Source organism: Primulina huaijiensis, chromosome 7 (assembly GCF_012295235.1).
Source record: "Primulina huaijiensis isolate GDHJ02 chromosome 7, ASM1229523v2, whole genome shotgun sequence".
In the NCBI taxonomy this organism is placed as follows: Eukaryota; Viridiplantae; Streptophyta; class Magnoliopsida; order Lamiales; family Gesneriaceae; genus Primulina; species Primulina huaijiensis.
Window position 1 is genome coordinate 19697570 of NC_133312.1, and position 24029 is coordinate 19721598.

Consider the following 24029-nt stretch of genomic DNA (forward strand, 5'->3'; position numbering starts at 1 on the left):
ATGTCAAGACCTTAATAGAGCAAAAGAGAGTCCAAGGAAATGACAAATTGGGAGAACAAACTTGTGAATCTGAACCTTTGTTTGGAGGTCGGCAAGTTAAGATTCTTAAAAGGCTAAGTCCTAAAGGTGTCGTTGATTTCAAGAAAGGTGCTATCGAATCAGTGAATAAAATTGCGATGGAAGTGGTACAATGTTACAATCAAGAGGGTGAAAGTAGGAAGAATGGATGGAAGTTTGAGATTGTTTATATTAGGGAAAAGTTACAGGAACATAGTGGTATAGTTCTTTCAAGAGATGGAGATTGGGATTTTTTGGATTTTGTATTAAGGAAGAAGGGTTTTGGAGAAAGATGGAGAAGGTGGATCAAATGATGTGTATCGAATATATCATTTTCTATCATGATTAATGAGAGGCCAATGAGTAAATTTCATGCACAGAAAGGGCTTAGACAAGGTGATCCTTTGTTTTCTTTTTTGTTTAACTTGGTAGTGGATGTGTTGGGAGGTTGATTCATAAAGCTAAGGACAAGGATTTAATAAGAGGGATCGAGGTTGGTAGAGACATGATAAATATATCTCATATTTGGTTTGGGGATGATACACTTTTCTTTGTTAAGGAAAAAGATCATATTAGATTTTTGGTGGAAGTTGTGAGGTCATTTTGCAACACGTCTGTGTTAAAATCAATTGAGAAAAAAGTGCTTTGTTGGGCATCCAATGTGAAGAAGTTGGACAGTGAGCTCAGCAAATTGGATGTGGTAAAGAGAAGTGGCCGATTAAATATTTGGGAGTGCCTTTAGGTGGAAATCAATTACAAGTCTCGCTTTGGGAACCCATTCTGACTAAGATGTCGAACAAGTTGGCAAGTTGGAAGAGAGCATTTCTGTCAAGAGGGAGAAGGTTTACGTTGATTGCATCAGTTTTAAACGCACAGCCGATTTATTACATGTGCATTTTTAGCGTACCAAAGGGAATAGCGGATGCGATGGAAAAAATTTCAAGGAATTTCCTTTGTGGTGGAATTGATGATGATGTACATAGTCATTTGGTTGCTTGGGAACATGTGTGCAAACCTAAAGTTTAGGGGGGGATTGGGTACTGGGAGTATTGTTTTGAGAAACAAGGCTATGCTGGGGAAATGGTGGTGGCGGTTTTATGTGGAAGATGAGACGTTGTGGAAGAAGATCATAGTGAGTAAATACGGGTTATAAGAGAATGGTTGGGATGCGGATTTAGCAAGAAAAGTTACATTCAGATGCCCATGAAAGTTTATTTCTCGATCTTACCAGATTTTTCAACAATTAATGAGGATAAAGGTTAGTGGTGGTACCAAAGCTAGGTTTTGGGAATATAGATGGTGGGGAGATTCTTCCTCTAGGGATTTTTACCTGTATTTATTTCAGCTTCCCACAATTTATAATATGCCTATTTCCTATTTTGCTCACTTTGACAATTCGTCGTCTTCCCAGTCACAAGACTTGCATTTTCGAAGGGTTTTGAGGGATGATGATTGATGAGTTATAGAGTTGACCGAGTTATTAGATGAGTTAGGATAAGGTTAATTGAAAGGGTAGATGATATCCGCGTGTGGAGTGGAGATTCTTCTGGTCTTTTCTCAGTTAAATCCTTCTGTGTCATTATTTAACGACAATAGCTTTCCCGCTTTTCCGTATTTCTATGTTATTTGGAAGGTTCCAGTTACAACAAAGATCCATATATTCTCGTGGACAACAATTCTGGGTAAGTTACTGACCTCGTAGATGATGCAAAAGAAGTGGCCCTCATGTGCTATGTGCCCAAAGTGGTGTGTGTTGTGTCGGAATGAGAGGGAAACACATGAGCATATGCTCATTCATTGTGCATTCACGATCGGCTTGTGGGCTAGAGCTTTGAAAGAATTGGATTTGGTTTGGATGGTGCCGAAGTTAACGAAATATTTATTCGCTATGGCTCTTGGACTGCTACTTGGAAACATGGGAAGAATTTTTTGGCAAGTGGTTGTTCACGACATATGTTGGTCGGTGTGGTTAGATAGAAATCGAAGAATTTTTGAAAAAATAGACGACGAGAGTGTCGAGTGCTGGGATAAAATCAAGATCAAAATTGCTACGTGGATTGGTGCTCATGAAGAATTTCAGAATATTTCAATATCAGATTTATTGAGAGATTGAGCTTTTATGTATCATTGATAGGGCAGCGATCTTATGTAGTTTTTGTTGATGGTGGATCACTAGTCCACTTAGCATCTTTTAATTTATTAATAAAATATCGTTTCTTATAAAAAAATCTTATGCTGTTGTCTTTTAGGATTTTTGTTTAATGTGACAGTACTCTTGCCTTTTGCAGACACCAGCTGGAACTTCTTGGCTGGGTTCATTAATTGCTACAATTATTGGAAATCTCAAGATTTCAATTAGCAATGTTCATATTAGATATGAAGATTCTGTGAGGTTGGCATTTCATTTGGAGCTATTGAATTTCAATATTTGATTTTTAATTTAATTGCTATCAGAAATAATGGTGCTCTATTTTGTCTGTCATATCTCCAGATGATATTCTTTCTACTTAAATTTTTGTGCTGTTTCTACAGCAATGCAGGACATCCATTTTCTTGTGGTGTTACACTTGCAAAGCTTGCTGCTGTTACAATGGATGAACAGGGAAATGAGACCTTTGACACAAGTGGTGCTTTAGATAAATTGCGCAAGGTATAATTCAGGTCATTTCTTGTAAGTTGTATCTGTTACCTCCCAGATTCGATTATATTTCTGCCAATTCCTCATGAAGTTTGTAAAGTTCTTTGAATTAGGGCTTTTGGAATGCCTACAACATTGAAGCATGAATGTATCTTAGTTGTATATTAAAGTTTTTTTGTGTAAGTGGAAGTCTTTGGTCTCTTTAGTTCAGAACATTTGGACTAACTGTTTCCTGGTTTCTGTCATCGTTCCTTAAATTTCTACGGGGTTTTCTTTTGCAAGTAAATGTCGCATGTTGTAGAACTTCTAGAATAACTTGTGTTTTCTCCTTCATTATTTTTTGTAGTCATTACAACTTCAAAGACTTGCTTTTTACCACGATTCAAACCATGATCCTTGGATGTTGAACAAAAGGTGGGAGGACCTTAGCCCTAAGGAATGGATTGAGGTATATTCTCAGTTTGAAGCATTTCAGGGTTTTGTCCTTGTAATTCTGTCTCATTTATGTCTTACATATTATCCTTTTTCTCAAAATTTACAGATTCACTTTTTTGCTGTATCTTTGTTTATGGCAACAGGTCTTTGAAGATGGGATTAATGAATCATCCAAAGGTAATGCTTCAGTGTCTGCATGGGCTAGAGACCGCAACTATTTAGTTTCACCAATCAATGGAGTTCTCAAGTATGATCGCTTGGGGAACCAGGAAAGAAATGACCCAACTATTGCTTTTGAGAAGGCTTCTTTTGTCATTGCTGATGTTTCTTTGACAGTCACAGAGGTGAGAATCTGTACTTATGGTTAAATCTGTTTCATGCATGTTATATATGTTTCCTTCATAGTGCTGCTCTTGATGTGAGAAGCTGATTTATGAAAATGGTTTACACATTAGTGGTATAAAGTCGAAGATGCTGGAAATGGAGTGAGGCAAATATCTCGTCGCTGCGTCTATTGAAATCAGTCTAAACACTTCTGAATCGCATATAACATGTGATTAACCTTTCGGGCATATTTTTCACCATTAGTCTAGTTTAAGGATCACCATTTTTTAGCAATAAGATATCGAATAACTGTTTCTCCTGTCCTGCTACATCAATCACATTATTTGTTTTTCTTTTGTGCTTGGAGGATGTGTTTAGTATATATTGAACTAAGTTCAATGCTTCATGAACCAACTTTCAGTTTTTGCCATGATCATCTCTGTTTCCTAAACATCAGTTAATTCTTTCTAACATCTTGGATGGCTCAACAGAAGTTCTGTTTATTTGAACTTGGAGCAAGGCATTTACTTAACCTCCTCTTCTTATCTCAGGCTCAGTATCATGACTGGATTAGACTTATGGAGGTCATATCCAGATATAGGACTCATATTGAGGTCTATCATTTAAGACCCCTGGTGTCTGTTTCAGAGGATGCTACTTTATGGTGGCGTTATGCTTCTCAAGCTTCCTTGCAACAAAAAAAGATGTGGTAATGTTAATGATAAATGCAAATGGGTGATTGATGCATGATTAGAAATACTTGTTCTAGAATGATAACATGTAGTAGTGAAAATATTAGCTATTGTAAGATTCTGCTTGTTTGGTGACATATATGAGATTCTTTTAAATGGCTACAATGAGAAAAATTGATCTTCAATTGATCCTATTTTGACCTGTGAGATTGGGGCCAAGCTTGATAGTTTGGTGTTTAAGAATATAAGCATGAACATATTAGACAAAACTTGCGAAGATACAAATACCTCCATTTTTTGATAAAATGTTATAAATAATTGCTACAATAACAGTGGTAAACAGTTTAATCAGAAGGTCGCAACAAAATAATTGAAGTACTAGGAACTTTTATAATTGATTGTGTCTAGTTTTGTATGTCGAAAATCCAATGTTCATAGGATTTTTTTTATTTAAAACTAAACTTTATTATAATAATAGAAGGGTTTACAAGAGAAGCGGATAAGTAATCCGCAAAACACCACACAAAAGAAAGAGAAAAACAACTACTACACTAGTGTCAGGAACGTTTAAATTTCCAATCCCTAACTAGATCTGAAATAAACAGGTGATTAAATTCTGGCAACTTTGTCGTCCAAGTTGCAATTCTGAATTTGATCTTCTCCCAGACTTTGTCAGTAGACTCTGACGAATCTGTGAAAATTCTTTTGTTCCTCTCCAATCAAATCGACCAAAAAATGAATTGAATTACCAAATACCAAAAGCTTCTAGATCTTCTACCGGTGGGAAGCTTGGCTCCATAAGAAACAAGTCCCGTGCCTTTCTTGGAAAAGTCCATTCGAAACCCAACTCTTGCAATACTTTTATTCATATATATACCACTCGAGAAAGAACAATGCAACAATAGATGGTCCTGATTCTCCTCTTGCTTCCGGCATAAGCTACACCATTGCGGGCATAAGGCACAGACAGGCCACCGTTTTTGTAACGAATCACAAGTCGGCAGTTTCCCCAAAGCCACAATCCTCGAGAAAACTTGAGCCTTATGCGGGATAGGTATTTTCCAGATATTAGAGTAATACGAGAATAAAGGAAAGTTGGAAATCGGGAAGAAAGAGTCGTAGAAAGAACGAACAGAAAAAAACCCGGAAGAATCCCCCAACCAAATTCGAAAATCCTCCGTGCCCAACTCCAACTTAACTGTATATAAGACCCCTAAAAGAGTGCTGAACTCACCTAGTTCGTCCTCATTTAAAGCTCTTTTTAGGCATACATCCCAATCAAAGTTAGAATTGACTCGGAGATCGACGACATCAATAAAATTACGGATTGGTTTGTTAGTTGAGGTGGGAATCTGAAACAAAGATGGAAGCGCTCTATGAAAAAAAAAAAAAAATCCTCCCAAAAACGAATGATATCCCCCCTTTTAGCACTGCCCTAATCAAATGATGAAAAGCCGGGTAAGAACGAAAGATAAATTACCAAGGACTTCCAAAAGTCGAGTTCCTAACCAACCCCACGTCCCACCCATTATCTTGTAGACCATAGATGCTCTTAATGACTTTTTTCCACAAGGACTCCCTTTCCACGGAACATCTCCACCACCATGTCCCTAGAAGTGCCTTGTTCATCAGATAGATATTCCCCGATCCGAGACCTCCCATGTCCTTCGGTTTAGAAACTTGATCCCATGCAACGACATGGCAATGCGTCTCCCCATCCGCTCCGTCCCACAAGAAATCCCTCATCAATTTTTCCATCCTTTTCGCCACCCGAATTAGCACTTTAAAAAGAGACATGAAATAAGTTGGCATCGCACTTAACACCTACTTAATCAAAGTAAGTCGACCCCCTTGAGAGCAACGACTTTTCCAACTTGATAGTTTCTTGGACATTTTGGATAGTCCTAGGATTGCCTTCCAAAAGATCCCCGAGATACTTAATCGGCCAATTCTCTTTTTTGCACCTATCTCTGCCGAGAAATTTAATCCCAACACAACGCTTTTTCCAAATTGATTTTCAAACCCGATTTAAGACATGTGAGAAGTTTCTATTTTATCTCTCCATACTTCCAGCCCTTTTACTTCGTTCGCTGTCTTGGTCCTATCTACCAACCGCCCAAACCATCGATCACCAGATTAAAAAGGAAAGGGGATAATGGGTCCCCTTGTCTAAGGCCTCCATCCCCTTTAAATTTCCCCCGTGGCCGTCCGTTGATAAAAATCGAAAAGAAGACTTTGGAAATGCACCCCTTAATCCACATCCTCCATCTAGCCCCAAACCCTTTCTTTTGTAACACAAAATCCGACAACGCCTTTTCCAAATCAACTTTAAGCACCCATCCTTTTTTTTTTATCCCCGTCTATACTCCTCTATTATTTCATTCGCGATAAGGCAACAATCCCAGCATCTGTCTTCCTTTAATAAATGCACACTGGTTCTCCGTTATTGTATTGCTCAAGACTTTCTTCAGCCTGTTTGTCAAGACTTTGGCCAAAATCTTGTACATGATCATTGTCAAACTAATTGGTCTGAAGTCTGTAACCTTAATTACTTCTTGTTTCTTTGGGATTAGGCAAATGTAAGTTTCGTTTGTGGTGCCATTAACAATGGCTCCATCAAAAAATTCAGCAAACACCTTCATTAAATCTGCTTTGACCGTATCCCAACATTTTTCTATTTGATAGAAAGCCAATGTAAACCCGGCTGGCCCTGGAGCTTTGGATCAATCGCTGTCGAATACTGCCTTTTTAATCTCTTCCTCTGAAAACGGGATCTCCAATTCCTCAGCTTCAAGCCTATCTAAAGGACTCCATTCCAACCTGTCTAACTACCCCCCTCTTCACCATCTGATTTCCTATAAAGATTCATGTAGAAGCTGATAATGTTCTCTTCAATCTGTCTCTCCTCCGTAACCACAGACACATCATCTAATTCCACTTTATGTATCATTGATCTGTTCCTTCGATTATTCAGTAATAGATGGAAAAATTTGGAGTTATGATCCCCTTCCATCAGCCATTTCACATTTGCTTTTTGACTTTCCATCTGGAATCTTCTAAACGACAAAACTTCCAGTTCACACCTTGCCGCCCTTCTTTCCTCATGAAGAAGTTCAGACTAAAGTTCCCCAGCCTCTAACTCGTCCAATTATTTGATTCTGATTACCAACTCCGTGTATCTAACGCCCACATCTCCGAAAACCTCTCCGTTCCATTTGGATACCTCAACTTTAATTCCTTTGAGTTTCTTCATAAACTTATACCCTTCCTACCCCTGAGTAATCCCATTGTTCCACCATGACAGAACTAAGTCTTTAAACTTGTGGTGAGACAGCCAAGCATTCTCAAATCTGAACGGAGCAGGACCCCAACTCAACTTAGCGGTATCAAGCATCACTGGACAGTTGTCCGATGTAATTCTGGGTAGCACCGTTTGTCTGAAAGTGGGGAAGATGTCCATCCAACTCCCGATAATAAAATATCTGTCTAAGCGGCAACAAATCGGATTGGCCCTAAAGTTTGACCATGTGTACTTTGCGTTCAATAATGGCGGGTCATGTAGACCTAATTCCCCTATCAAATTGTCAAAACATGACATGCTCATGGTATTTGAAAGCTATTCATCTTTTCTCCCGTGTTTCTAACCACATTAAAGTCTCCTACCAAGCACCATTTGTCACCGCATATAGAATTCAAACTTGCTAATTCATCATATAATAATTATCTCTCTCTTGGCTTAACTGGTCCGTAAATGTCTGAGAACCACCATTTGATCTCATCATTCCATCGAATTCCAATCGAAACCGAAAATTCTCCTATCAAATTATCACTGACCACCGCCATTCTAGGATCCCATATCATTAGAATAACCCAGATCTCCCTAATGACGGTAGACTGACCCAATCAACAAATCTGGATTTCCATATGCTTGCAACGAAACGATTGTCCACCAATTGTTTTTTAGTTTCTAGAAGCACCACGATATTCGGTTTTTCCTTGCGTATGACAGTGCGAACTAGTTCCATCCTTCTTGCTGCCGCTCTACCCCTAATATTCCAAGAGCAAATTTTCATAACAACGCATTGGGACCTTTCGAAGTCGAGCCTTTCTCGTAGTTAATCCCGCACTTCAATCTGTATAGTTCTCTACTTAAGAAACCAGTCGATTTCTTAACCCCTTCCCAACAATTATCATCTGTATTCACTCCATGGATCTTACTTTCGGCACAAAGATTGATCTCCACCTCAGATCTTTTGGAAATTACTCTCTTGGAACCTGACTTGTCATCTACCCTCGTTGTCTCTCCTCCTAAGAGACCACTAGACAGCCCTGGAACAGAAAACGACGCAGGTAGAATATAATAAATCTTGAAAGAGTGATTAAGAATTGATGAGTGCAAGCCGGATAGTACCTGTCCCGCTAAAAGTTTCGCGTTTTCTGGGTGAAGTGACCCGGTATTAGGCAAAAGTCCCTGTGATCGTGAGAACAGCCCCTCAAGATCCGCTACCTATTCTTCGGGATGAGCTGAAACCTCTGATTGGTAAGTGGCCTAACTATCAGACTCAGAGGACTCGAAGTCTTCCTCCAACACGTCATCTTGTGTATCAGGGAACACGATTTCTTCTCTGTCATCCAAATCAAATTCCCCCAGCTTACTAATGTTCTCCTGACTCAAGAGGCCGGAATTTGGTATCCCACCATTGTCGTGGACAGCCGTGTCCTCAATAATTGTCTTCTACTATAAATTTTCCCATAAGTAGGTAGTAGTTTATTAGTGCTTGCAGCACCCAACCTATCATCTTACTCCTCGGCATCTCTGTTAGTCATGGATTGAATGGGTGAGCTTCTGAATTTTGCGACTTCTTTTGGGACAGCTTTCCTCAAGATCTTGATCACCTTACCCCCCAATGGGGGTGCCGACGTCGCGCCCTTTTCTTCTCCTCGTTTTTGTTGTTCCTTCGGAGGCACAGAACCCTGCACGTCTTCCATCCTCTCCCTTTTGTTGCCAGATCCGAATCCTATCCTACTGTCTTCTTATCCTCAATGTTCATAGGATAAACACTACACAACTCCGCATTCAGTTTTTGGTCTGAAAATTTCAGTGCTATTATAAACCACCTAAATGTTACGGATTTGGAATTTTTCCAAATTTTAACTCAATGCATGTTTTCAATTTTTTATCTCTTAACTATCTTGACATTTATTTGTTTTCCTGACAGTTATCGATTTTCGTGGGAGCAAATCCAGCATCTGTGTCATCTTCGTAGACGTTATGTGCAGTTATATGCTGATTCATTGCAGCAATTAATCGTGGATAATTCAGAACTAAGGGAAATTGAAAAAGATCTTGATCCCAAAATTATCCTTCTATGGAGGTATATTCCAGAATTTGACCTTGCCTGTTTGTTTAAGTGTGAAGGCAAAAATGATGGGGCTGAGTTTTCTAGGTTTTCCTATCAACCTTCATTGATTTTTATGTATATTTTTGGAAACATTGGATGTAAAGAATACGGCATCACACTAACCTTTTTAACACTGTTGTAGGTTTATAAATTCAGTGGGTTAAGATGCTGATTTTTGTTGATTTATAGATTGAGTTTTTTGCTGTTATTTCCTATCAATGGAAATTCCTGTGCGTGTTTGCGTGAATTATTAATGAACTGTGATGCCTGGACATTTAGGTTTCTTGCCCATGCGAAAGTAGAATTTGTCAAATCGAAGGAAGCAGCTGAACAGAGGATGCTAAGAAAGAGAAGCTGGTTTTCCCTGAAGTGGTTCGTCTAGTTTATCTTTGAATTATTTTTCTGAATTTGATTCTTTCTCTGTTCTTCTATTGTCCTTTCTGAGTTGGTTGAAGGGCTCTCTCTGACTTTTCAACAAGTGATTGTGCACCAGCATACCACGAGCCATTTAGAGAAAAACAACATTTCTATACCTTATCTTCCTTTGGAGCATCAAATTTGATATGTTTGAGTACTCCACATTTTTTTATCAATATATTCTTTCCTCTAAGTTTCTTCGTTCTGCAGGCGAAGCTCTTCTGAAGATGACTCTGAAACGGACACATCAAAGGTTTCACGTTCTGTGGAGGAGAGATTGACCAAAGAAGAATGGGAAGCAGTAAATAAATTGCTTAGCTACCAGCCAGATGAGGATTTGGCTCATGTTGGGAGGGATATGCAGAATATGATTCAATACATGATTGTTGTATCTATAGGTAAGGCGGCTGCAAGGATCGTCGATATTAATAATACCGAGATTATCTGTGGTAGATTTGAGAATCTTCATGTATCTACTAAATTTAAACATCGGAGCACCCATTGCGATGTAACTTTGCGATATTATGGATTGTCTGCGCCTGAAGGTTCTCTAGCTCAGGTTTGTATTAGTGTGCTGTGTATTTTTCATTCATTTTTTTTTTACAGATTAACCAAACAGATTTCTCATATTTTTATCGGGATCATTATATTCTTAAATTTGTTGTTGCCCCAAAGTGGGCTTTCGGGTCTCTTTATCTGACTCTGTGTGCTCACAGAGTGTCTGTAGTGAGGCAAAGATGAATGCTTTGGCAGCTAGTTTTGTGCATACGCCAGCTGGAGAAAAAGTAGATTGGAGCCTTTCAGCAACAATTTCTCCATGTCATGCAACGGTGATTAGCAAGAGCTTCTCCTTTTTTCTAGATTTATTAATCAGATCGTTCCCTATCTCCTTCCCTCTTTGTTATCTTGATTGCCATAGAAATGTAAACTAATAAAATTTTCTGTGATAAGCCCTTGCTGATTTCTTTGCTTGCCTTTTTTTTTTTTGCAATTCAGAATTGAGCTACTCCATTCCTTGCTGACTCATGTTATAGACTAGTGTTTTGTAATATTTTATGGCCTGAAGGGAGAAAAGAAGTTGATCAAATATGGGCTTATAATTCTTGTTATATGATAGTAAAGCTGCTAAAAGTTTATTGATTAGGATTTACCTACCATATCTTTGGAATCTAGGTCATTTGGGTGCAAGAAATAGTTGAGATGTATGGATATCCATTGCTCATATGTTCCTGTTTTTTCCTTTCTGTTCTACTTCTTTAATCGCATTAGTGATTCTTCTCTTTTTTTGAAGATATTAGTTCTCATCATCATCGGACACTGTACACATCAAGTGAAACAACTTAAGAATTGATTAATAACCTATCCTTTCTTCAGCGTTATCCAGTTTAAAGAATAAATGAATCGACTTGAGTTGAATATCACTCATGTCTTCTCATTTGACTTCGAGCTCAAATTCTTTTAAGCCAGTTCAATAATCTGCTTGAAGCTTAAAAATTAAACTATTTTGGGCCTGAGTTTGGTGTGAGTTAAGAGTGTGAATTAAATTTCGATTTGTTCATTTATCAGGCACTGTTAAGCAGAATTTGTGACCCCATTTAGTTTATATATTTATAAAATGTTAATAATATAGTGATTCTTGCTGACCATTGGACAAAATAATTTGGATTTATTTTCAGTTTGAAATATATTTGAATATATTCTAGTATGGTTCAAATTCAATCATATTTGAATCAAATTGTATTCCATCCAGCTCAAAATGTACATGAGCTAGCTCATTTCGTTTCCACTCATAGTCCCAAAGTCTTCATTAGATTAAATTTTTGGCAAAAACCTCTTTCTAGGATAGAAAAAATATCCTATATTCTTTCTTTTGTAAGAGTGGGAAACAATTATATCCAGATATGATGAAGCCTTTACCCCTTTCCATTTTATTGTGTTCTTTCGCTGCTAAACTTCAATGATGCTCATGCATATGCCATTTTTTCTGTGGACTGAATGTTATAGGTGTTCATGGAAAGTTACAATCGCTTTTTAGATTTTGTGAAGAGGAGTAACGCCATCAGTCCTACTGTTGCACTTGAAACTGCAACTGCTTTGCAAGTAATGCTATCTGTAATTCTTTAAGATTTTGGTGTTGTTCTATCGTTAATGAGAATTCTATCTTTTTGAACAATTATTTCATACAAAATGCTTTACTTGTCGAAACTAACCTTAAGAAATATATGTGGAGCAGCTCAAGATTGAAAAGGTGACTCGGCGAGCTCAGGAGCAATTTCAAATGGTATTAGAAGAGCAGAGCAGGTTAACCGGAAATAACAGTTCTTTTATTCCAATGTCGCTTTTTATGTTTGCTCTTATTAAGTTGCTTGGTTAACCAATATGCTGATTTTTATGATCATTAGAATTTAGTTGGGTGGTAAATTTAGATATAGTCGGTAGAGAGAGAATATTTTGAAAATGTCTATCCTTCCCGCTTGTGACTTCAGCCGGTCGCCGGCCCGTAGGAAGTGACCTCCGCCATTCGTCGCCGTCCATCAACGTCGCCGTCCATCACCGTCCATCTTCGAACACGTCCATCCGTACCAGCGGCCGGGTTCTCTTGAGACCGATTGTCTTGGTTTCTGTCCACTGTAATACCTTCCGCTAGCAGCCTTTTACTTCCGCCACTCTTATCCTTCATAGCCGATCAATATCGACAATCCATATCATATTTAACGGGATGGTCTCTTGCCACTCCTCGACACTCATGCGCCGCCAGTTCTTAATTGGTTCTTGCTATTAGTTCGTCATTGTTGAACCGTTATGAATGCACACAGTAACCGGAATTTTCGGGGTGGATTTTCTAAACCTGGGTCACATATTAGGGACGAGACGATTAGGATCGAATTTAAAACGTTCACTTTGAGATTGGGTATTGACGGCAGGTCGATTTGGTGGTCAGAAAAAACCAGGACATCATGCTACATGCTGGATTTCAGTTGCGAGGAGGCACGTTGGATTAGCCTCACGATTAGAGATTACATTGACTCAACACAATCAGGCTCGTCTTTTCGATGCTACAGAGGCATGAATGCAGTGTACACAATACAGAGTTTTGCAAACAAACGAGGAAGATATCTAGAATTGTCTAAATTCAATAAGCAAGGAAAAAAGCTGACTACTATTGTGCCTAGCGGTGTCAACGCAACTGGGTGGATTAAGCTATCCAGTGCAGTGGATAAGCTGATATCGGGGAGTTACCAGAGGGAATTTTCACAGCATTTTCCCATCCAAGGAAAAATTCATTCCAAATCTAGTAAAATTCCACAGGACAAGGGTTTGGTGGAGAGGAGAAGCAAAGAAGGGCTTATGTCATCGACGGATGATAGTAACATGCTGCGGGTAAAAAAGAAATGGAGTGAATCCATAATCATTACCAGAGGCAGAGTAACATCTTCATGGGAGCTAATTGAAGGAGTTCTCCGGAAAGCCACGAACAGTAAAATAGAACTCTTTCCTTTTCAAGCTAACAAAGCTTTATGGTGGCCTTCAAATGCGGATGATTTTTCCTTCTACATCAATTTAAAGAAAGGATTCTTTGATTTTGGTGTGTCCTTGGAGTTTGAAGGATGGTCTAAAGACATCAACACTTTGGACTCGGTTGATAGTTACTGCAACAGTTGGATATGGATTTGCGGATTACCATGGGATCTTTGGACGACAAATTCTTTTAAAACTATTGGCGATCTTTGTGGGGGACTGTTGGCCATTAGCCCAGACACACTACACTTCAGGATGCTCGGAGCAGCGAAGATCAAGGTTAAGGGAACCGAAGGAGGCTTTATTCAAACTAAGATGAACATTTCACTGGAAGGGAGATCTATAGAGATCAGCATAAGAGTAGAAACATTCGATCATAAGGGTTACGAAACATATGCAAAGCAGACCTATGCTCAAGTGGTTGTGAATGGTAAGAAGATATTGGCGGGCTGGGGAAACAATAATATTTATAACACTTTAGCAAGGAATGAGGAAGTCTAAAACATCTACAACAAAGGAAAAACAGTACAGGGGGAGCTACACGTCCAAGGTAAAGATTCGGCAGGATTCCGAGAAAGATGCGAATCAATGAGCAGGATTGGAAGATTGGAAGAGAGTCAGGGGCCAGTGTCATCAAAAGGAATACCAAATAATTCAGAAAGGAAGACTGAATCACCGAAACATTCGCTTGATGTGAAGGTGCTGAAGATTTTTAGGAATATCGATCCAAAGCATGCATCAAATTTTAGAAGTTCCTCTATTGGATCCATGAATAGCAAGCAGACCGAGGCTCAGGATAATCGGGTGGGAAGTGATAGAAACAACATCACAACGGAACATCTCTGGAAAACATACTGCCGAAGAAGTAAAAAAGAAAACTATGTGGGAGATGAAGAACTAGATACTCCGGAAAAAAGAGTTCATTGCATTCATGACACAGGATTGCGCATCAATGAAGCAGGGGTTGAGAAAGAAGACTTAGATGAGATCGAGTTCGAAGATTCACAAGATGACCTGCTAGAAGGGGAGATTGACTCCGCTGAGTCAGAAAGTGTTGGATACATTGGTTCTGAAAATTCTGATACGGTTGAAGACTTTGAACCAGCTTTGGATGTGTTGTTCTCACCAGGAACAAATACAAAGACTAACACAAACGCATATCTTCGAGAAAATACAAAACCTTTTGTGGGACATGTACTTAACGGTATTCAGAAAACCTTTCTAAATCATTCTTTCTCGTTAAATTCGATTTTACCGTGTTCTTTTAATGTCTTGGGTATGTCCAGTGGTTTGTTAGGACGAGGGTTAAGTATAGCTGATGAAAAACCTTGTAATGAGAGAGATATATCACCAGGGAAAGTGGGGGAGGATAAGGATTTTGATGAACAGCAAGTGACAGGGGTGGGCATATATGACAGAAATGGAGATAAGGTAAAGGGAAAAAATATTCAGTTAAAGAGGGAGTTGTACAGATTACAATGTGGAATCAGCTATGACAGATGTTCCACTTCGAGGGGTCCCAATCCGTTTACATGAAGATTTGCGTTTGGAATATAAGAGGTGGTGGGGCGGCGAGGAAAAGGCATTTGGTCCGGACAGTATTTCAAAATGAAAAGCCAGACATTGTGGTTCCCTTGGAAACAAAACGTGAAAAGGTAGAAAAAAATTTTGTCGCAAGTGTTTGGAAATCAAGATTTGTTGATTGGGTTTGTTTGCCATCGGTTGGAAGGTGTGGGGGAATTCTTGTCATGTGAGACCCTAGAGTGGTGCAAGTGAACAATAATCTGATTGGGGAATTCTCGGTGTCAATTGAGATTGTCGGGAATGACGAGAAAAATTTGTGGTTTTCAGCCATTTATGGGCCAGTCCAACCGAGATTGAGAGATTTATTTTGGGATGAATTAGCGGGGTTGAAAGTAATCTGTGGGGAGGCTTGGTGTCTTGGAGTTGATTTCAATGTTGTGCGGAATTTGGGAGAAAAACTTAATAGTCCAGTCTTTAACTACTAGCTTGTCCTGTTTCGATGCTTTAATAGAAGAGTTGGAGCTCTTTGACCCACCACTTTTGAATGCAAAATTCACTTGGTCCAATTTTAGATCGGTGCCAATTTGCAGTTGGCTGGACAGATTCTTATTTTCGGCGGGATGGAGGATCTTATGCCCCAATTATAGACAAACGGTGCTTCCAAGACTTACATCTGACCACTGCCCTGTCTTGTTTGACACATCCAGGTTGAGATGGGGTCCAACTCCATTCAGATTTGAAAATGTTTGGTTGTCACATCACAAATTCAAAGACCTAGTGAGGACATGGTGGAACAGAGGGGGTGTTCAGGGGTGGGAAGGATACAAATTTATGCAAAAGCTGAAAATGATCAAAAAAGATGTATCGGAATGGAATAAAGAAGTGTATGGTGATGTCCGTGTCAGATTATATGAGCTGAAGAATAAGATTAAGCATTTGGATGGGATTGAGGCTACTGGACTATGGTCGGAAGAGTTGAACCAAGAGAGGAAGGAAGCAAGGTGGGAACTGGAAAAAATATCCTTTGCAAATTTTCAAATACAAAGCCAAAAAGCAAAACTCAAATTGTTACAACAAGGGGATCAAAATACAAAGTTCTTTCATGCACTATTGAATAGCAGAAGAAATAGAGCATTGATTGAAAGATTGGAATTGGACGATGGTCGAGTGGTTAACGAGGAAAAACAAATTGAGCACGAAATTATCAATTTTTACCAGAAGTTGTTTAGGAAGGCAGAGGGGGAAGGGGGGAGTTCGGCTGAGCCGGGGAGGGGAATTAATGGGCTGGATTGGGCACCGATACAGAGAGACGATGCGGAGGAGTTGGAAAAATATTTTGAGGAGGAAGAGATTAAAAAAGCTGTGTTTGATTGTGATGGGACAAAAGCGCCGGGGCTGGATGGATTCACTTTGGCATTCTTTCAAAAGAACTTGGATACATTGCGAGTGGATCTGTTAAAAGTGTTCGCTGAATTCTTTAATGATGGAATTATCAATGGAATTACTAATGAAACTTACATTTGTCTCATTCCAAAGAAAAATGATGCGCGAAAGAAACGATTTTCGACCAATTAGTTTGGTTACGAGCTTGTATAAGATATTGGCAAAGGTATTGGTTAACAGATTGAAGAAGGCTTTGGGTAACACAATTGCGGAGAACCAGTGCACATTTATCAAGGGAAGACAGATATTGGATTGTTGCCTCATTGCGAATGAGATTGTGGAAGAATATCGCAGGAAGAAAAAGAAGGGATGGGTGCTGAAAATTGACTTGGAAAAAGCTTACCAGTGCGTTTCTAACGTTTCATTCTCGATTTTTATAAATGGAAGACCATGTGGGAAAATAAGAGGGGACAGAGGGCTAAGACAAGGCGATCCATTATCACCTTTTCTTTTCAACTTAGTTGTCGATGTGTTGGGGAGAATCGTGGATAAATCAAGGTAAGATAATGAGTTGAAGGAGCTGGAAATAGGAAAAGACAAGCTACAAATCTCGCATTTACAATTTGCAGACGATGCTTTGTTCTTTGCGGATTCAAAGAATGATGTGATGATAATAGTGGATATACTCAAAAAATTTGCTAAACGTTCAGGGCTGAAAATTAATATGGGGAAGAGTGTTGTGCTGGGATTGAATTTCTCGGAAGATGAAGTAGATGAAATGGCAATAGCTTTCGGGGGCAAAAAAGAGACGTGGCCAATCAAGTATCTAGGGTTACCATTGGGAGGTAATCCCACAAAATCGGAGTTTTGGGAACCGGTTATTTCGAAAATGGCTAAGAAACTAGCTAGTTGGAAAAAGTCGTTTCTATCTAGAGGAGGTCGCCTAATTTTGATAAAGGCGGTACTTTGTGCAATGCCGTCTTACTTCATGTCCCTTTTCAGAGTTCCTAGCAAAGAGGATGCAAAAATGGAAAAAATAATGATAGATTTTTTGTGGGATGGTGAGAAGGGGAGAAACATTGCCACGTGGTCGGTTGGAAGCAAGTGTGTAAACCAAAGGAAAAAGTTGGTTTGGGATTGGGGAATATTTGTCTCAGAAATAAGGCTCTTCTCGGCAAATGGTGGTGGTGGTGTTCGGTGGAGAGGGGGACGCAGTGGAAAAAAGTCATCAAAAGCATATATGGGTTACAGGAAAACGGGTGGGATTTGGGGTTGGCGGAGAGGAAAACTTTTAGAAGTCCTTGGAAATTTATCTCTCGGTCTTACCAGGCTTTTCATCAACTTATTAGGGTGGTGCCAAATCAGGGAAACATCCTTCGTTTCTGGGAGGATGTCTGGGAGGGAGGGGTGACGTTTAGGTCTAGATTTCCTGCCTTGTTTCGTGTTGGTACCTCAAGAAACAAACCTATCTGCCATTTTGTTCATGTCGCTAATCCTGGGGGTTCGTCTTCTCTCACTTGGGATGTGAGGTTTAGGAGGGATTTATCAGAGGAAGAGTTAGGTGAGTTTACCATTCTGTTAGGAGTTTTAGAGAGAGTTAAACTGCAGTTGGGTTCTCAGGATTATAGGGTTTGGTTGGGGGATGCGTCGGGGCTTTTCTCTGTTAAATCTTTTTATAACTCATTTTTCCATTCATCTGATTTTCCACAATTCAATTACTTCCAAAAAATCTGGAAAGTGCACGTCCCGCATAAGGTAAAGATTTTCTCGTGGATTGTGGTATTGGGAAAGTTGCCTACGTGTGACAGCGTGCAAAAAAGGTGGAGGGACTGCGTTCTAAGGCCTCAGTGTTGTTGTTTATGTCGTCAGGATGAAGAGCATCAGGATCACATTCTTCTGCATTGCTCATACTCCAGAAGCGATAGGATTAAAGTTCAAAGAGAAATGGGCATTCAATGGGTCCTTCCAAGCCAGGCTAAAGAACTATTCTGTTCCGATTCAGATTGCCCCTTTCCACCGAAATATAAGGAATTCTGGTACATGATACTTCACGGCGTATTCTGGTCCTTATGGTTGGAAAAGAATAGAAGAATCTTTGAAGATGCGCACGACTCAGTTGATCAAATATGAGAGAAAATAAAATTCAGGATTGCATCATGGACGTCGAGCTTCAAAGAATTTAATCATTTAAGTATATCAGACTTAGTTAGGGACTGGAAATTTGTAATGTCGGAGTAGTAGTTCGAAAATCACGCATCCGTGTAATTGATCGCGGAATACTCATCCGCATTATCTTGTAATCTCTAATTATTACAATAAAATTAGTGTTTTATCAAAAAAAAAAAAGAATTTAGTTGGGTGGTTAATTTGTTGTATAGAACAAAATATAATTTTGCCGAAAGAACTAAAAACATAAAAATGGCTTTAATTGCTAACAGATCAAACTTAGGAATTTAACATGGTGTAGGTGCATTCTAGATCACATAAAACTGATTGTTTATTGCTACTTAGAAGTTAGAAACACAGACAAGTTCCTTGAACTCGGTCTGCAATAAAGTGAATTGTTCCCCGGGACTGAAAATTTAGTGTTTGAACTCTAAAACGTCTAGAATCGTTTGGTCAAAGGAGAGTTTAACGGTTTTAATTGTGGGATATTTAGGCTCCATAACTAATTAATACAGTACTTAAATATATGCTATATGTATTTTCCATGCATATGTTGGAATCAAAGTCATGGAAGTGTTTGTAAATCATTGAATATAGTTCTTTCTGCGTCAATGCAATGGGATTCTCCATCTTTATTCGTCACTACCTCCATATTTAGCAATTTAATATTTGCCACAATGCTGATGCCTGCAGACCCTTCTTTTGTTTTCTAAGATCACTTTTGTGTTCACAATATTTATCCGGTTACACAATCTATCTGTGGCAATGCTGTGGATGATTTCATGAATTCCTTTGCACTTTCTGATGAATTAAGAGACATGCTAATCTTTTCTGGCTAATTGTTATGGACTTGAATATTATTCTGGGCTTTAAAAATATTGGGCTTGATTTGAGTCTAGGAAGAATCTAGAAATTGGGGAGTGGTAAATGAAATGTAAGGGGGAGAGAGATTAGAACGTGTTCTGTTAATTTGTGTTAGTGTTGAGACTAGCTTTTGCTGGGGGGAGTTGAATTCCCTTGTATAGTGGATTACTCTGGGTCTATGTCATCATATCTTGTTTATTTTTGTTGATTATTGATGGGAATGAAGGGGATGCCTTCATATGAACACAAAGATGTTTGATTAATACATGAATATATGATTTGACAATGGAGCTAATGAAATGCAATTATCTGCAAAATGTGTGTGTGGAAGAAATAGAGAAAGCGAATTTGCTTACGGCCTGTTAGGAACTTAATTCCATGGGGCTTAAGTGGTCAAGTGGGTGGTATTGTCATGGGTCATACTATAATTTCATTCTGGAATGAATCAATAATTTATATTCACAACACACTCACACACCTAGCTGGACTTGAATTCAAGACCTACGTCTAAGATAGGAAAATCCACCACTGGTATTTTTGTGTTGCCACGAATTTATTTAAGTCGAATCTATCTCATTTGAACTTCTCGTTGCCTTAAATATTTATCATCATGGAATTTAAGTAACGATGTGCGGATTTTAATCAATTATAAGATTCAATGGAGTTAAGGTTTTTATCCTTGGCTAGGGTATATGTTTGTCCTAGCTTTCTGAATGGGCCACCAGCCCGCGAAGCTTGTTAGATCTGCTAATGTTTGTTGGTACTGGACATATTCGTTGAGAACATATTTTCTGACTGATTGTTAATTTATTCACGATTTTTTTCTTGTTCATTAAAGGGCATCATTGGCCTATAATACCTCAATTTCTGGGGGCCGCGCAAATTTTCATTTTTTGCCGACTCATAATGGAATTATAGTTTTAAGATGTGCCATTAGGAGATTCTTAACCCCTTCTTTTGGTCTCACCAGATTTGCTCTTGACATTGATCTTGATGCTCCAAAAGTTAGAGTTCCTATTAGATCATGTACATCCGATGAAATTGACTGCCATCTTCTACTTGATTTTGGTCACTTTACTTTGAAGACAAAGGTATGTTAGTTTTCATTATTTTTTCATTTGCCTTTTTGTTCTTCTGTGCACTTGACTTTTTAATCTCCTTTTTAGGAGGATGGCCAGCTACACGACCAGCTCCAGAGTCTATATTCTCGTTTTTACATATCTGGAAGAGATATAGCAGCTTTCTTTACAAGTTCCGATTCTGAGAGTCAGTCTAGGAGTGGGATACAACAAGTTCCTTTGTCTTCTGGTTCTGAAGATGTTGATAGCTTATATTCTCTGATTGATAGGTGTGGAATGGCTGTAGTTGTTGATCAGGTACATTTTATGCCATATCAAGCTATTTGTGTCTTTTTTAATTGGGTTAAATTTATTATATTAATATATACTTGGATTGACCAATAAGATTAAGGTACCTCATCCAAGTCATCCATCAACACGAATCTCTGTTCAAATGCCAAGACTTGGGATACATTTCTCGCCTGCTAGATATTTTAGACTTAATGATTTGTTGAACCAATTCCATGGTGCAATGCCTAATGCTGAGATGCATGGCTTGGAGAACTTCCAAACTGGACTTGTCCCTTGGAATCCACCAGATCTCGCAACTGAGGCTAGAATTCTTGTCTGGAAGGCATGTTTGGGACTTCAAGATTTTTTATACGCAACTATTTATCCACTATTGCACATGATCAAATCATCATATTATCTGAATTTTCAAAAAATAAAAAATAAAAATCATCATATTATCTTGATGCAGGGTATTGGTTATTCAGTTGCTGCATGGCAACCCTCTTTTCTTGTCTTATCTGGATTATACCTTTATGTGTTGGAGTCTGAAACCTCCCAAACCTATCAACGCTGCACAAGGTAGTTTGTTTTGTTTTTGTTCTTTTTTTTTTACATGAAAAGGTCATTGTGAATTAACAGAGAAGAATATATATATATTTCACATATCTTGATCATTGAACATACACTTGTTTATACACAAGAATTAAGAATGTCACCCTTAAAAGATAAAGAAACTATCCTAATCAAGAATAAATACGGCTACGATAAAATTTATGCAAGTTATGGATTTCAATTAATCTAATCCCACAAAATCTGTATTAATATTCTTTCCAACAAACCCATGTCTTGGTACTCCCCCTCAAGCAGGGAAATGGATATCGTCCATTCCAAGCTTGCTAATCATTTGTTGGAATATGTTACTCGGTTGCCCTTTTGTAAGTATATCTACCAATTGATCTTTAGATGAGATGAACGGTGGGCAAATCAATCCTTTATCCAACTTATCCTTTGTAAAGTGTTTGTCCACTTCAATATGTATGGTTCGATCATGTGGAATGGGGTTATGTGCAATGCTAATCGCTGACTTGTTATCACAATATAATCTCATAGGACCTATTCACTTGATTCGTAAATCATCCAAGATTATTTTTAACCATAACAACTCACATATCCTAAGCACCATTGATCTAAATTCAGACTCCGCACTTGACCTTGCTACTACATCCTGTTTTTTTACTCTTCCATGTTACAATATTGCCACCCAGAAATGTGTAGGCTTGATTGATCAACTAGAGAACCCGTATAATCTGCGTTTGTGTAGGCTTCCACTGTCATGTTTTCCCCTTTCTTGAACAAAAGTCCTTTCCCAGTGTACCTTAGAATTCTGTTAACAACTTTGAGATGCATTTATTTTGGATTATGCATCAACTGACTGGATATATTTACAACATAAGTAATGTCGGGTCTTGTGTGAGTTAAATAAATCAACCATCCTACAAGTCTTTGGTAGGAATTCTTATCTACTACTGCATCTTTTTGTGCATCACATAACACGTGGTTAGCGTCGATTGGCGTCTCAACTGGCTTACATCCCAACATCCCGCTTTCTGTCTATATCCGCAACGTATTTCTGTTGTGATATAAAGATTCCCTGCTTCGAATGAACCACTTCAATTCCTAGAAAATACTTTAGTTTTCCTAGATCCTTGATGTCAAATTCCTTTTCTAAGCACTGTCTCAGTCTTTGCATTTCTTCAGCAGCATTCCTAGTTACTATGATATTATCCACGTATACCGGTAACGCAGTCACTCCCCCTGTTTTTGAATGCCGCACAAACAATGTATGATCCCCTTGACCTTGCTTATAACCCGTTGCAATCATCACGTTTGTAAACCTTCCAAACCATGTCCTTGGAGATTGTTTAAGTCCATATAGGGCTTGTTTAACTCGGAAGCCATCCCATCTTTAGATTTAAAACCTGAGGGGACCTCCATGTAAATTTCTTCTTCAAGATCACCGTGTAAGAATACATTTTTTACGTCATACTGCTGCAAGTGCCATCCAAAGTTGTCTGCCAATGACAACAAAACCCAAACTGTATTCATTTTTGCCACCAGAGCAAAAGTTTCCACGTAGTCAATGCTATAGGTCTGAGTATATTATTTCGCAACGAAACGTGCCTTGTATCTTTCCACTGAACCATCTGACATGTATTTAAGAGTGAACACCCATTTACGTCCAACCATTTTCTTCCCTTTAAGCTTCTCAACCAAATCCCATGTTTTAGTTCGTTCCAACGCTTCCATTTCCACTTTCATGGCATTCTCTCACTTCTCGTATCCTAATGCTTCAGTTAAATTTCTGGGAATGGAAGTGGAGTGAAGATTGGTAAGAAAGGCTCTGTGGCTTTGTGCTAAATTCTGATAGGATATGGATGTTTGGTACAAGCTCTAATTTCCTTCCTAAGTGCCATTGGTAAATCAGAATCATTTGGCACTGATGAGGTATGGATTGGTTACTCGGGGATTGGTGATGTTACGGTTTTTTCCGCCATCGGTTTACTATTTGGTTGATGTTGAACTGTCTTGTGGGGCATTTCAGGTGATTGAATCACAGCTCGAATAGGAGAAGATCGAACATTCTTGGCTGACATGTCAAGTCTTGGCCTTTTGGAATAAACTTGTAGTGGTTGTGTAACGTCTTGATGACAACATAGTAATCGGATTAGATAAACTCGGACTAGGAAATTCGAAGGAAAATGTTTCATGTTCTCTATCTTCACCCAAATTCTCCCCCTGAAGATAGGTACTTGGAAAGTAGGATGTTGACTCATCAAACGTGACATCTGCTGAGACAAAGTATCTTTTTATGGGAGGATGAAAGCATTTGTACCCTTTCTTAGTGGAGGAATAGCCAATGAAGACACACCTAAGAGCTCGGGGATCGAGTTTGCCCCTATTGTGTGGATGAATGTGAACAAGTGCAACATTGCCGAAGATTCGAGGAATCAAATTGTTTGAGGCAGTAAAGTTGGGAAAGAATTTAGTGAGGGACTGATTTTGTCACTAAGAATGATCCATTTGAGGCATGATCTTCAAGCATAACACTTCTCCTTCCTTCTTCAGTACGGATGATGGAGATGACTTTGTGTAAGGACGGTAAATCTTCCTTCCCCAAGATCTATATCCTTACGGCATCAAATTCAATATTAAGCCCTGCAAGGAAATCGTAAATCCACTCCCTTCCAACGAATCTCTT

General features: G+C 38.8%; 1 protein-coding gene across 1 annotated transcript in view; it reads left to right on the plus strand.

Moving 5' to 3' along the window:
- Positions 1–24029, plus strand: part of LOC140980460 (uncharacterized) — a 95742-nt gene that overhangs the window by 18824 nt on the left and 52889 nt on the right. The window contains exons 7-21 of the mRNA XM_073446276.1: positions 2346–2449; positions 2590–2707; positions 3042–3143; positions 3274–3474; positions 4006–4163; positions 9366–9521; positions 9828–9920; positions 10176–10524; positions 10682–10795; positions 11970–12065; positions 12199–12266; positions 20392–20512; positions 20588–20797; positions 20886–21113; positions 21240–21349. Coding sequence (XP_073302377.1) covers positions 2346–2449; positions 2590–2707; positions 3042–3143; positions 3274–3474; positions 4006–4163; positions 9366–9521; positions 9828–9920; positions 10176–10524; positions 10682–10795; positions 11970–12065; positions 12199–12266; positions 20392–20512; positions 20588–20797; positions 20886–21113; positions 21240–21349 — 2228 coding nt within the window. The remainder of the gene's footprint in view (positions 1–2345; positions 2450–2589; positions 2708–3041; positions 3144–3273; positions 3475–4005; positions 4164–9365; positions 9522–9827; positions 9921–10175; positions 10525–10681; positions 10796–11969; positions 12066–12198; positions 12267–20391; positions 20513–20587; positions 20798–20885; positions 21114–21239; positions 21350–24029) is intronic.